At 36.5% G+C, this 14,789-nt stretch overlaps 1 protein-coding gene across 1 annotated transcript; it reads right to left on the reverse strand.

The window, feature by feature from the left end:
* Nucleotides 1–6,858: 6,858 nt before the first annotated feature.
* LOC139712612 (uncharacterized) lies at nucleotides 6,859–13,443 on the reverse strand. Its single transcript, XM_071624417.1, has 3 exons — nucleotides 13,354–13,443; nucleotides 8,041–8,208; nucleotides 6,859–7,099 (listed from the first exon to the last, which is right to left on the reverse strand). Exons 1-3 carry the CDS (start codon nucleotides 13,441–13,443, stop codon nucleotides 6,887–6,889), a joined length of 471 nt encoding a protein of 156 aa, XP_071480518.1. The 3' UTR covers nucleotides 6,859–6,886.
* Nucleotides 13,444–14,789: the final 1,346 nt, after the last annotated feature.

Consider the following 14,789-nt stretch of genomic DNA (forward strand, 5'->3'; position numbering starts at 1 on the left):
ATTTTCTTCTGACTGTAAGGGGGGGGGGGGGGGGCGTGGGGAGAGAAAAACTATTACAATTTACAAATGTAATAAAAAATGACTTAAGTATACTTTGCAGTTTGTATGGTTTCATGACAGGATAATAGCTACAGTTGTAGTAGCATTATAACTTTTATACCGCTAGTGTGTTTGAACATTCTGGCAATTTTCAGTGTTTTTGGGAAAGACATTTACAATTTTTTAAGTATATGATGTTAATACAATGACACATATCTCATTTATCACATACTTTATCCCCCCCCCCCCCCCCCCGATTAATGCCAGTGGAATGACTGGTTTTGATAAATTTTTTGGACATCTTCTTCAGTAAAAATGTAGAAAAGCTTAGGCCTAAAGGAGTCGTTCGCTGGTGCTCTAACCCTATTGACCTAGAGACTAGCTCTTGGACTAGCCTATTCTGGTCTAGAGGTAGGCCTTACTGCCACCCCAGGTGAAAGAATTACATAGCCATGCAATTTTTTGAACCCGGCTGTGACAGTATTAAGGCCTACCTCGTCCATGAAGCTGAGTTTAAAGGGATGGTACAGTATTAGTGGAGATGAGAATTGGGCTTACCAGGATAGGCTAGACCAAGTGAGCGGCCCCCTTAGGGCTTAAGCTGTCCCTACATTTTTACTGAAGATGTCCATAAAATTTATCAAATCCTATCATTCAAAACATTCAAACCAAGAACTTTTTTGTAATAACAAGGTGGTTCTCGAACCATGGCCGGCACAAGTCTCGCCTGATTTTGCAATCAATAAAACAAGTAACCTTTTGACCCCAAGATGACCATTGACAATATCCTTATCAACTCAAATCTGATATTAACCCAACTAGGATCAATCGTTCCAAGTTAGAACAAAATTGATGCAGAAATAAAAAAATGAGAGCAAGTTCAACAAAAACTTTAACATTTTTGTAACAGACTAACAGACTATCATTTGACCTCTGACCCCCTAGATGACATTTGACCTCATTAACTTACACCTGGTATTACCAAGGCCGGCCAAGCCCAAGGATCACTTGTTCCAAGATAGAACAAAATTGATGTAGAAAGAAAGAATTAAATGAGAGCAAGTTCAACAAAAACTTTCACATTTTTGTAACAGACCAACACTACAGACTAATATTAAAGTAACAAACAGACCAACAGACTAACACTAGTAACAGACTAGCTGCACAGACTAGCTACAGACTAGAACTCTACACTATACAGTAGCTACACACATACTATTGCAAAAGCGACAGCGTTGCACCCACTACAAGCGGAGCACATCGGGAGAGCACACCGATTATCCAAGAAGATAATGTAATTTCTGTAGACCTGGACTAGACTACAGAGTCTAGATCTAACGTAAAGTATAGACACCTACCACAAATAGAGAAATAGTTATCATCTAAAAACTACATAACACTAGACTCTATGGCTAGGCCTAGATCTATAGATCTATGCATTGTATCACATATTACATACCAGTAGATAAGGTTTCAATTGTAGTTTTGTACATTTGCACATGATATGAACTCCTCTTGCCAAACAAAATTCGCTTATAAAGAAGTATTTTGCGTGGTCCCCAGGCTCAAGGCTTCAAGTTCAAGAAGGCTTGGTCCAAGCCCAAGGCTCGTTGTAGCAGTTAGACTCTAAATTTAATGGGATGATTTAGTTTCTAACGTTAGGACCTACGTAGATTCTAAGTCTAGAAAACTACCTGTAGTCTGTAGACTAGGATAGTAGGAGAAGTACTTTTGGGTGCAACGCTGTCGCTTTGCGACAGCGTTAATGTGAATAGCTAGTGACACCGACGGACCAACAACAGGAAAACTCTAACGCTACCTAACAAGTAACATTAACAACCTAACGTGTTAATGTTAGGCTTTAGAATCTACTCCAAGTTACTAGAACCTGGTCGAGTCTAAACTAGGTGTAGGTCTAACGTTAGGTCTCACTGTTTATCGTCGGTTTATCAAAATGGCAATTAACTTCGACTAACGTTAGGGTAGAAGTCTAACGTTAGTTAACAGGTTTAGACTAACGTCTCGGTAGGCCTAAGTGAACTAGAGTTAAGAGTACCGGTAAACTTCGACTAGACTATGAGTAGAGACTAACGTCTCGGTAAGTGGTCATTTTGAACAGACCTCGGGTAATAGAATGACTATATCATGGGTGCCAATAGCTTAACTCGTTATAGTTGTATAGTACGAATAAGACCGAGTCTAGAGCTAGGCCAGCTACGTAAGTAACGGTTCGAAAGAGCTAGCACCGCACTCCGGACGCTAGCACCTAGCGCCCGGTTTCTGTATAAATTACTAGATGGCGTCTAGTCTGTCGCACGCACTCTAGCTGCAGCTCCACATGCTCCACATGCATTAGCAGTATTGTACAGTCGACTCATGACAAACACCTGAAAAACAGGTACCGTACACTTACTCAGTTCAAAGAATCCAACAATGTCTTCTGGATTTAATGGCAGCAACTTTCTAATTCGGCGATCTCCAGAACAAATCTTTACACTTATCATGATTGTGCTGTTTAACTGCTGATTAATGAGGATAATATTGAGTCGAATTTTCATTACCCGCGGCCCGAAGGCGAAGGAAACCTCATCGATAAAAAATGGCCTTGATAATGCATACTATACACATAACATATGCATGCACCGCGCACACACAGCTAGCTAGCTAGCCATAAATGCCGGCCAGCAGCGCGATCCGAGAGCGCAGAGCGAGGTCACATGACAACTTTCGTCCAATGATTTTGCTCGAATTCTCTGACTTATGCGCATGTGCAATTTCAACACCAATTAATGACACCAAAACTCTAACATCAACCTGTAATTGAATATTTCGACACCAGTTGGTGTGATTCTTTCTGAACGGGACCTAAAATCAACACCAAGAGTGTTAATATTTTTCGATTCTGTGCTGGTGTTAGATATTTAACACCCTAGTTTTTGCAGTGTACATAGTTTTTGCCTATCCTTGATAATTACCTGCAAATCATATGAGATTCACAGAAAACGTTGCAGGACGACCTAACAGTGAACTGTTTATCATTTTTATAAAAGAAAAAGTATGAAAAGTATAAGTTATGAAAGTGGGGATACCACGTTACCAATCCTTCCTAACCTGACCTTCTCATTCCCTTATTGAGGAATTTCGCAAGTATATCCGCAAATGGGCACTCATGTTTCAAATACTATGAATAACAAATCATTCAGATCCACATAGAATTCTACAATGTGACAATACATGTATTTGCAAACTCTTGTTTTCAGCGCTGTGCTTGAATAGCAAAAAATGGAACATTCATACAATCCAGACATCCTGCATTTCCCGTCATAAATACTTCTGTATGAAGTGCACATACAATCTTTCAAACACATATTTACGTATTTAATGGGTAGTAATTGTCATTAAATTCCTTGTAATGACTGTCTATTCCTGCTCTATATTCATCTCACCCTTTGCACACCAGCGTTATATGGATGGTGATCACAAAAGAGAAATGATTCCTTTCTTCCTCACTAGTGACAGTATATTGCCTTCATCACAGAATTTATATTTGTTAAAAGTCAACGGTAAACACATCTATTTTCCTGATCTTTGTTAAGGCGCATGGGAGCAGCATTGATATACGTAGATAAAGTCAGTTTTGGAAAAGTGCATGCAAGATTCTCGTTGTCGTTTTTAAGGACGAAGAGAAAGAGAGAAAATTCTAGAACAAACCTCATTTTCAGTTTTTTCCTTGTTGCTTCCAAGACGTGACATGGAAATCTGAAGTTCAAATTAAAGTAGCAAAATCATTGTTCTCACATTAACAGCAATCAAATTAAAATACCGTCAGCTAAATGTTGATTTTATCACAACCAGACAATCAAAATATTATAAACAGTGTTGCAATACCTGATAGATTGAGCAACATCTTTGTTTAGGGAAAAAGTGAATGGAGCAGGGAAAGGAAAAGACAAATAAGAGGAAAGAGAACGAGATATATGAACAGCTACCGAGTGGGGTGGAAGGTTGACGAACATCTCCTTACATTACCATTGTAGTAGCAAAAAAAAAAAAAAGAAATGAGGAAAAATAACATAATCAGACAATAAGGAATAGCATTGGCACTTGAATCTCATTATCTGAACCAATCATTCATATATAATATAAACGTTAATTTAGACCCCCACTTTAATTCACGCACTTTTACAGAAAACAGCTAACCTTCAAGTAAACTGATGCTGAAATACCATACGCTGAAGTATTTAAGTAGTAAAGAGTATACATTATACAACAAAGCACACATGAATATCACTGCTGTATTAAACTAGCTTGAGTGGCCTTCTTGGCGATGGCTAAGTATGAATCTATTTCGCTATGTCCCTTCTTGGGAAAATCACAGAATCTAGCTTAGTAAACTACATTTGATAATACTCTCTTGCACCTATCAGTGTCAAAAGTGAAGTATGGTGGGCAGCAAATATGCTTGCATCTGTCAATAGTAAAATTCAAAAGAACATTATTTTAAGAGTGAGCAGGATAGTCATTTCCCTTCACAGTTGAAGTACAAGACAGTGAAGTAGAGGTGAAGTAAAAATGTAGCTGCACCTCCTTCGAAATCTTTAAGAAGAAGTTGCAGCTCATAAAGCTCCGATGAGTTTCTGTTTTGTTTTTAGCTGCACATACAAAATTGTAGAGGATTTTTAACTGCATACTGGGCATTCAGCACTTGACAAGCACAAGGTACGATAATACGCCAGCGGCGGACTGTACCAGACGGAAAGAAGAAGAAGAAGAGAAGAAGAATTACTTAGAAAATGAATATTGTTCATAAAGCTATAATAATTATGTATATGTAAAAGAAACATTGCCAGTCCAGCTACAGTCACAAAAGGTCCGACGAATATCTCACTACAGATGGATCTCACGGCCTGAAGCAAACCCGATTTCCTTGTAAAATTTCTTCAAACTTACCTCGTTCCTAACATCTCGAACAGTAAGGGAACTCAGACATGGTAGATGTAAAACGGAGTGAAGAATACTAGCCGACATGGAAGCTCCGAGCAGTTCCATTCGCCGGATCTAATTAAGGATCAAAATCGATATAGTGCATCATGTAAGAAGTTACTGCCAGTAAAATCTCGATTACATAATAGGAAAGTAATTTGGCACTTTGTGGTGCTTGATAATTCCACAGATGATACCTTACATTTTACTCATATTCTGGCATTTTCCTTTGCACTAGAATAAAAAAACCCAGTATAACTGAATCTTTTGATTCCGACAGAAATGCACATATTTGGTTAGAGATTGCAAGAGGAGGGTACGAACATTTCTAACACTTAATTCTGGGGGCAGTGGGCTTTTAAGGCAAAAAACAAAAACAAAAACAAACAAACAAACACACAATAATGACTTGCTATCTCATGCAATTACGTCATTGTCTATGATACAACTGTTTTGAAAACTAGAAAAAACGTTTGAAAGAAATGAGCCGAAGTAAATAAAAAAAAAAAAAAATGAGACAACCCTGCCTCTCATGCTGCTGCAGGACGAATGCAGAAAATTTCGTGAGAGTAGTGATAACAAACAATCATCTTTAGTGTCGTTAGCTTCCCTTCATTACTGAGAGTTAAATACATTGCGTAGACTATGAGATGAGTGGTACACTTTTGGCTGAGATGGGTCTAGAGGTTTCCAACGTTTTTTCGATGATTATTTTTTGAGATAATAAGAAACCTCCTATAAAATATGAAAGAGTATAATTCTGGCATGGTGCAGCTACTCTTGGCGTAAGACTCTGATGCAGCAGGGGAGAATGATGTCAGGTCCCTCCTGGTGTGTTATTGATTGAAGCTTTGCAGCAAAATAATATAAGGAATAAATTAATGATATTACCATTACAAAAAGATAATAACCACATTACTCTGACCAGTTCTCCTATTCCCTCACTGGCTCCCCAAACATAAACGTATCAGCTTTACTCCTTATTGTTTACAAGATATCGTCGGTTGAGAATGATAAGGGCGTTAAGTTGTCACTAAACCCATAGTGTTCGAGACAACGCCCTTCTCATTCTCAACAGACGATATGTAATAATCTTGCCCATCTTTTCTTAAAGATTTGATTTCCATCTTCTCATCAACTTCAACTAGTTCTCTCCGTTCTTTCTCCACTCTCCAGTTATCACGTGGTCCCCGCACCTATACCCGCATCAGCTACGGCAATATGGCTTTTTTTTTTCCTGTTATTTCCCTACCTCTTTGCAATAAACTTCCTATCTATATTCGTAATGTAAGTGTTCACAAGTTCAAATCATTGTGGAAAACTTGTCTGTTACTTAATCCTTATTTTGTTGTTTTTGTTGCTGCTGATGTTATTTTCATTATGCACATAGTGCTGTACCTTACCCCATTTTGTTTCCGGATTAAAGCCCTTAGAAACATCAGTATTACGCATCATATAAGGAATCAACTTTAGTGTCATTAATAATGAATGCTTCATTCATAAAGTGCATCAAAAACAGGTACTTCTATGCGCTGTACAATTCAGATAAACAATCAATCTAATAGACACAATATTTACACAAAGGGGTTATGAATATTCATCTTAATGATGGAAGACGGAAAAAACGGGTTTTCTTTCCATCCCTTCATCATCTCATTCACTTTAAGTGATTGTGTCCCATATCAACTTGTCATAAATGTGGAAAGGTGAAAACTTTGAACATAAAATACTATGCTAAAACTATGCAACATGGAAAGAAACAAACTATTCTTTTTAGTCCACCAAGGCGAAAACATCGTTTAGTATCTCAATCATCTGTTTGTTTGTTTCTTTTTGTGTTGTTGTTTTTTTATTGCAAGAAGGTTTACCATCCATTGAAAACCAAAAGAAGCAAAGAAGATACATATACCTTCGATCCTGCTGCTGATGTACAGAGGGCAAGAAAGAAATCGTCTGCTATGTTGACATCGCCAAGCTCTAACCTCTGAAGGTTTGGCATGGTGCAGATACTCTTGGCGTAAGCCTCTGATGCAGCAGGGGAGATGTCAGGTCCTTTCCTGTGTTCTATTGATTGAAGCTTTGCAGCAATATAATATAAGGAATACATTATTGATATGACCATTAAAATATATGTATATAATAATCTTGCTCATACTTCCTTAAAGATTTGATTTCCTTCTGCTCATCCACTTCAACCCGTTCTCTCCGTTCTTCCTCCAGACTCCAGTTATCACGTGGCCCCGCACCTATACCCTCAGCGGCTACGGCGATATGGATTTTTTTTCTTTTTATTTTCCCATCCCTTTGTAAGAAAAAACTCCCTATCCATATTCGTAATTAAAGTGTTGACCAAGTTCAAATCATTGTTGAAAACTTATCTGTTTATTCAATCCTAATTTTGTTGTTCTTGTTGTTGCTATTGTTATATCGTATGCACATACTGCTGGTTCTTTATACCTCATTTCTTTCGGGATTAAAGCCCTTATAGAAACGTCAGCATTACGCGCTATATAAGGAATCAACTTTAGTGTCATTAATAATAAATGCTACATTCATAAAGCGCATAAAAAAACACATGCTTCTTTAATTATGCGCTGTACAATTCAGATACAAGATACAAACAAACAAATGAATAAAAAGTATAACAATCAATCTAATACATACAATAATTAACAAAAGGGGGTTATGAATATTCATCTTAATGATGGAAGACGGAAAAACAGGTTTACTTTCCATCCTTCTATCATTTCATTCGCATTACGTGATCGCGTCCTATATCAACCTGTCATAAATGTAGAAAGGTGAAAACTACAAGTATAAACATAAAATACTACGCTAAAATTATGCAACATGGAAAGAAATAAACTATTCTTTTTAGTCCAACATGGCGAAAACATCGTTTAGTATCTCAGTCATCTGTCTGTTTGTTTGTTTGTTTGTTTTTGTGTTGTTGTTTTTTTATTGCAGGAAGGTTTACCATGCATTGGAAACAAAATGAAGCAAAGAAGATACATATACCTTCGCTCCTGCTGCTGATGTACAGAGGGCAAGAAAGAAATCGTCTGCTATCTTGACATCGTCAAGCTTTAACGTCTGAAGGTTTGGCATGGTGCAGATACTCTTGGCGTAAGCCTCTGATGCAGCAGGGGAGATGTCAGGTCCTTTCCTGTGTTGTATTGATTGAAGCTTTGCAGCAACATAATACAAGGAACACATTATTGATATGACCATTAAAAAACATATATATAATAATCTTGCTCATATTTTACAGATTTGATTTCCTTCTGCTCATCCACTTCAACCCGTTCTCTCCGTTCTTCATTCACTCTCCAGTTATCACATGATCCCCGCGCCTATGCCCGCAGCGGCTACATACGGTGATAGGGCTCTTTCGGTTACTACAGTATTTCCCCATCTCTTTGCAATAAACTCCCTATCTATATTCGTAATGGAAGAGTTGACCAAGTTCAAACCATTGTTGAAAACTTATCTGTTTACTCAATCCTAATTTTGTTATTGTTGTTGTTGTTGTTGTTGTTATGCACATAATGCTGTATCCGTCCTCATTTTTTTCCCGGATTAATGCACTTAGAAACATCAGTATTACGCGCTAAGGAATCAACTTTAGTGTCATCAATAATAAATGCTACATTCATAAAGGTAACGGATGTTTTATGTGCGCTGTACAATGGAGATACAAAATATAAACAAACAAATGCATAACAAGTATAACAATCAATCTAATACATACAATGATTAACAAAACGGGTTATGAATATTTATCCTCATGATGGAAAACGGAAAGAGTTTTCTTTCATCCCTTCATCATCTCATTTGCATTACGTGATCGTGTCCCATATCAACCTGTCAAAAATGTAGAAAGGTAAAAACTATAAACATAAAATACTATGCTAAAACTATGCAACATGGAAAGAAACAAACTATTCTTTTTAGTCCGACACGATGAAAACATCGTTTAGTATCTCAATCATCTGTTTTTTTGTTTGTTTGTTTGTTTTTGTGTTGTTGTTTTTTTATTGCAGGAAGGTTACCATGTATTGGAAACAAAATGAAGCAAAGAAGAAAGATATACCTTCGATCCTGCTGCCGATGTACAGGTGGCAAGAAAGAAATCGTCTGCTATCTTGACATCGGAAAGCTTTAACCGACGCACAGTGGGCCAGAATGAGCTGAAAGTGCGCCAAAATTATATCCCATGGTTTCTTTTTACCCAAATTTGGTGTCTAGGGGTAATTTGGGGGGTAGAATTGATTGAACATAATTTCAAACTCATATGACGTCACTGTGATGCTGATTTTTCATTGGCTACCAAAAATCGGTCTGTAAATGACGAATAAAGCAGTGCAAATCTTAGGCTGTTTTATTTTCTTTAAAGGTTAATTTGAAAAGGGGTTCATTTATCTTTTCACATTCACTGACACTGCTTATCTACTACCATTGAATACAAGATGCTTACATAATTGGCCACAGAAAGTGTATAAACATTCTGCGATCGAATTCATGCTGCGCTGGAAGTTCCATATTATACACACGTACTGCAAAATAATACTGTTGTCCGTGTAAATTAGAATAAGTTTATGATGTACGCTGTACTTTTGGGTGAATTTCTTCACTCTATTCTAGCAGGACATAAATGTGTGATATCAAATCAATCCCTCTGCTTTATAACCTTAGGCCTATGCCATATCAATTTATACAAGCGCAACACTCGAAAAACCATTTTGTCTAATTTTACTGGAAAGATAACAAATTGTGAAGTCAGTAATCAGGAGAATGAAAGGTTATGACTTAACAACTAAGAATGAGTCTGCCGTGTATGAAGGTTTACTTGAAAAAGCTATAATAAAAGATTTTTTTAATGAAAAATCTATCGGAATCACTATCATGTGAAATTATAAATTCATCCCCATTCCACAAGGATTTTTTTTTTCTCATCAGTCAGTCGTCGGAAGCACTTTTTTTTTTTTTTTTTTTTTTTTTTTGCTTCCGGCAACCCACCTATTCCAAGTATGTGGGATCACAGTCTGATGAATCCGACTTGTATTTGTCGCCTATCAGGTCAATGTCAGACAGGTCGGGCATGATCCCATGAGGCAAGATCGTCCGATGAGGATCACGCGAGCAATGTCTAAGATTGACCTGATAGTCGATCGACACAGTCGGATTCATCAGACTGCGATCCGATACACTTTGGTGAGCAGCCGGATAGCAACAGACTTTGCTTTCAAAGAGTAACCGATGAGAATAGAATATCTGTGTTTAGGTGTATAACGTTCTATCTGCATATGTCAAGAGTAGGATCGAAGTATTTAGGTGTCCATACAGTATGTATCGCAGAGGGAATAGCTTGTTTACAGCAGTGGCTATGACAATATGGACAATAATATGGCTATGACCTTGGTTATATGCAATTATGTAGGGCCTACTCTTTTATCTTTGAAAGAAGGGTCTTTTAGGTGCCGGAACTAGCCCTATTCATATATTTATAACTCTGTTTACCTCTTATTCAGTGTTAATCATGTTTGCGGGCCTTTAACGTGCAAGAAAAAAAAAAATGAATTAAAATATAATGCCGCCCTCATGCGGCGCCGTACACTGTATGATAACAGAATTCCTAAGTGGCTGCCAGGTCCAAAATATACGTAATGTGCCGCGGAAAATCGGCTCTAACACAAAATGTGGCAAAAGGTGGCAGCCAAATCTGGTATCAGCTTAAAGCTGAGACATCAGGGAATGTTGTGGTAATAGAATTTAGTTGGAAATCCGTGGCAATCTAAACTTTTCATTTGGATATATAAAAAAAAGACAAATAATTACCCTCTTTTCAAGGATATTTTCCGGAAAATGTTCATGAAGATTAGGTTTCTTTGCATTTTTACGGCATTCATAACGTAAGATAAACTCTGAGAAATATGTTGGAGAAATTACAGGTTGATATCTCAAAAACTATATGTCGAAATTACGTATTCATTAAAGAGGTTACAATTTGCTTTGAAACTCTTAAAATGTTGTATTTTGCTACTTCAGGTAGGAAATATATCCCTTTAATGTACATATCTGATTTAAATATTTCACTGAAATATTCTTCAAAGTATTTCCTCTCAAGAGCGCATGTCAAAAATTAAAAAAATCCCAAGTGCCCAAAATAACTTTTGGCGCACTTTGGTATCTCTCTGGCCCACTGTGCGACGGTTTGGCATGGCGCAGTGTGTTATTGATTGAAGCTTTGCAGCAAAATAATATAAGGAATAGATTAATGATAATATGACCATTACAAAATGACCATTGAAATATATATATATATATATATATATAATAATCTTGCTCATATTTTCGTAAAGATTTGATTTCCTTCTCCTCATCCACTTCAACCCGTTCTCTCCGTTCTCCTTCACTCTCCAGTTATCACGTGATCCCCGCACCTATACCCCATCTCTTTTCAATAAACTCCCTATCTATATTCGTAATGGAAGTGTTGACCAAGTTCAAACCATTGTTGAAAACTTATCTGTTTACGCAATCCTATTTTTTTTATTGTTGTTGTTGTTGTTGTTGTTGCTGTTATATCATATGCACATAATGCTGTATCTGTTCTCATTTTTTCCGGATTAATGCACTTAGAAACATCAGTATTACGCGATAAGGAATCAACTTTAGTGTCATCAATAATAAATGCTACATTCATAAAGCTTATCATAACGTATGCTTTTATGTGCGCTGTACAATGGAGATACAAAATATAAACAAACAAATGAATAACAAGTATAACAATCAATCTAATACATACAATAATTAACAAAAAGGGTTATGAATATTTATCTTCATGATGGAAAACGGAAAAAACGGGTTTTCTTTCCATCCCTTCATCATCTCATTTGCATTACGTGATCGTGTCCTATAAACCTGTCATAAATGTAGAAAGGTGAAAACTATAAACATAAGATACTATGCTAAAACTATGTAACATGGAAAGAAACAAACTATTCTTTTTAGTCCAACATGGCGAAAACATCGTTTAGTATCTGAATCAAGTGTTTGTTTGTTTGCTTGTTTTTTTAATTACAGGAAGGTTTCCCATGCATTGGAAACTAAATGAGGCAAAGAAGATACCTTCGCTCCTGCTGCTGATGTAACAAGGGCAAAAAAAAAAAAAAAAATCTGCTATTTTGACTTTGTATAGGTGTAACGTCTGAAGGTTTGGAATGGTGCAGATACTCTTGGGGTAGGACTTTGATATAACAGGGGAGATGTCAGGTCCGCAAAGGTGTGTTATTGATTGAAGCTTTACAGCAACAAAATATAAGGAATACATTAATGATATGACCCTTACAACAAGATATGACCACATTACTCCATGCAGTTCTCCAACCCCCCATTGGCTTCCCATACATCAACGTATCAGCTTTAAAGTTTTGCTTATTGTTTACAAGACATGAAATAATCTTGCTCCATTTTTTCTTAAAGATTGATTTCTTTCTCCTCATCCACTTCAACCCGTTCTCTCCGTTCTTCCTCCAGTCTCCAGTTATCACGTGGCCCCCGCACTTATACCCTCAGCGGCTACGGCGATATGGATTTTTTTTTCTTTTTATTTCCCCAACTCTTTGCAAGAAAAAACTCCCTATTTATATTCGTAATTAAAGTGTTGACCAAGTTCAAATCATTGTTGAAAACGTATCTGTTTATTCAATCCTAATTTTGTTGTTCTTGTTGTTGCTATTGTTATATCGTATGCACATAATGCTGGTTCTTTATACCTCATTTCTTTCGGGATTAAAGCCCTTATAGAAACGTCAGTATTACGCGCTATATAAGGAATCAACTTTAGTGTCACCAATAATAAATGCTACATTCATAAGCGCATCAAAACACATGCTTCTTTAATTATGCGCTGTACAATTCATATACAAGATACAAACAAACAAATTAATGAATAACAAGTATAACAACCAATCTAATACATACAATAATTAACAAAAAGGGGTTATGAATATTCATCTTGATGATGGAAGACGGAAAAACAGGTTTTCTTTCAATTCCGTTATCACTTCATTCGCATCACGTGATCGTGTCCCATATCAATCTGTCATAAACGTATAAAGGTGAAAACTATAAACATGAAATACTTTGCTAACACTATGTAACATGGAAAGAAACAGACTATTCTTTTTAGTCCAACACGGCAAAAACATCGTCTAGTATCTCAATCATCTGTTCGTTTGTTTGTTTTTGTGTTGTTGTTTTTTTTTTTTATTGCAGGAAGGTTTACCACGAATTGGAAACCAAATGAAGCAAAGAAGATACATATACCTTCGATCCTGCTGCTGATGTATAGAGGCCAAAAAAGAAATCGTCTGCTATCTTGACATCGTCAAGCTTTAAGGTCTGAAGGTTTGGCATGGTGCAGATACTCTTGGCGTAAGCCTCTGATGCAGCAGGGGAGATGTCAGGTCCACAACGGTGTTCTATTGATTGAAGCTTTGCAGCAACATAATATAAGGAATACATTATTGATATGATCATTAATATATATATATAATATATATATATATATATATATATATATATATATATATATATATATATATATAATACTAATCTTGCTCATATTTTCTTAAAGATTTGATTTCCATCCGCTCATCCACTTCAACCCGTTCTCTCCGTTCTTCCTTCACTCTCCAGTTATCACGTGATCCCCGCACCTATACCCGCAGCGGCTACATACAGTAATAGGGCTCTTTCGGTTACTCCAGTATTTCCCCATCTCTTTGCAATAAACTCCCTATCTATATTCGTAATGGAAGTGTTGACCAAGTTCATACCATTGTTCAAAACTTATCTGTTTACTCAATCCTAATTTTGCTATTGTTGTTGTTGTCGTTGCTGTTATATCATATGCAAATAATGCTGTATCTGTCCTCATTTTTTTTTTCCGGATTAATGCACTTAGAAACATCAATATTACGCGCTAAGGAATCAACTTTAGTGTCATCAATAATAAATGCTACATTCATATACCGTATGCACATAATGCTGGTACTTTATACCTCATTTCTTTAGGGATTAAAGCCCTTAGAAACGTCAGCATTACGCGCTATATAAGGAATCAACTTTAGTGTCACCAATAATAAATGCTACATTCATAAGCGCATGAAAAACACATGCTTCTTTAATTATGCGATGTACAATTCATATACAAGATACAAACAAACAAATGAATAACAAGTATAACAACCAATCTAATACATACAATAATTAACAAAAAGGGGTTATGAATATTCATCTTGATGATGGAAGACGGAAAAACAGGTTTTCTTTCAATTCCGTTATCACTTCATTCGCATCACGTGATCGTGTCCCATATCAACCTGTCATAAACGTATAAAGGTGAAAACTATAAACATGAAATACTTTCCTAACACTATGTAACATGGAAAGAAACAGACTATTCTTTTTAGTCCAACACGGCAAAAACATCGTCTAGTATCTCAATCATCTGTTTGTTTGTTTGTTTTTGTGTTGTTGTTTTTTCTATTGCAGGAAGGTTTCAACATGCATTGAAAACCAAATGAAGCAAAGAAGATACATATACCTTCGCTCCTGCTGCTGATGTACAGAGGGCAAGAAAGAAATCGTCTGCTATCTTGACATCGTCAAGCGTTAACCCCTGAAGGTTTTTTTTTTTTTTTTTCCAGATTAATGCACTTAGAAACATCAGTATAACGCGCTAAAGGAATCAACTTTAG

Source organism: Diadema antillarum, unplaced genomic scaffold (assembly GCF_040938485.1).
Source record: "Diadema antillarum isolate AM-2024a unplaced genomic scaffold, OU_Dant_1.0 seq00001829_RagTag, whole genome shotgun sequence".
NCBI classification, from domain to species: Eukaryota; Metazoa; Echinodermata; class Echinoidea; order Diadematoida; family Diadematidae; genus Diadema; species Diadema antillarum.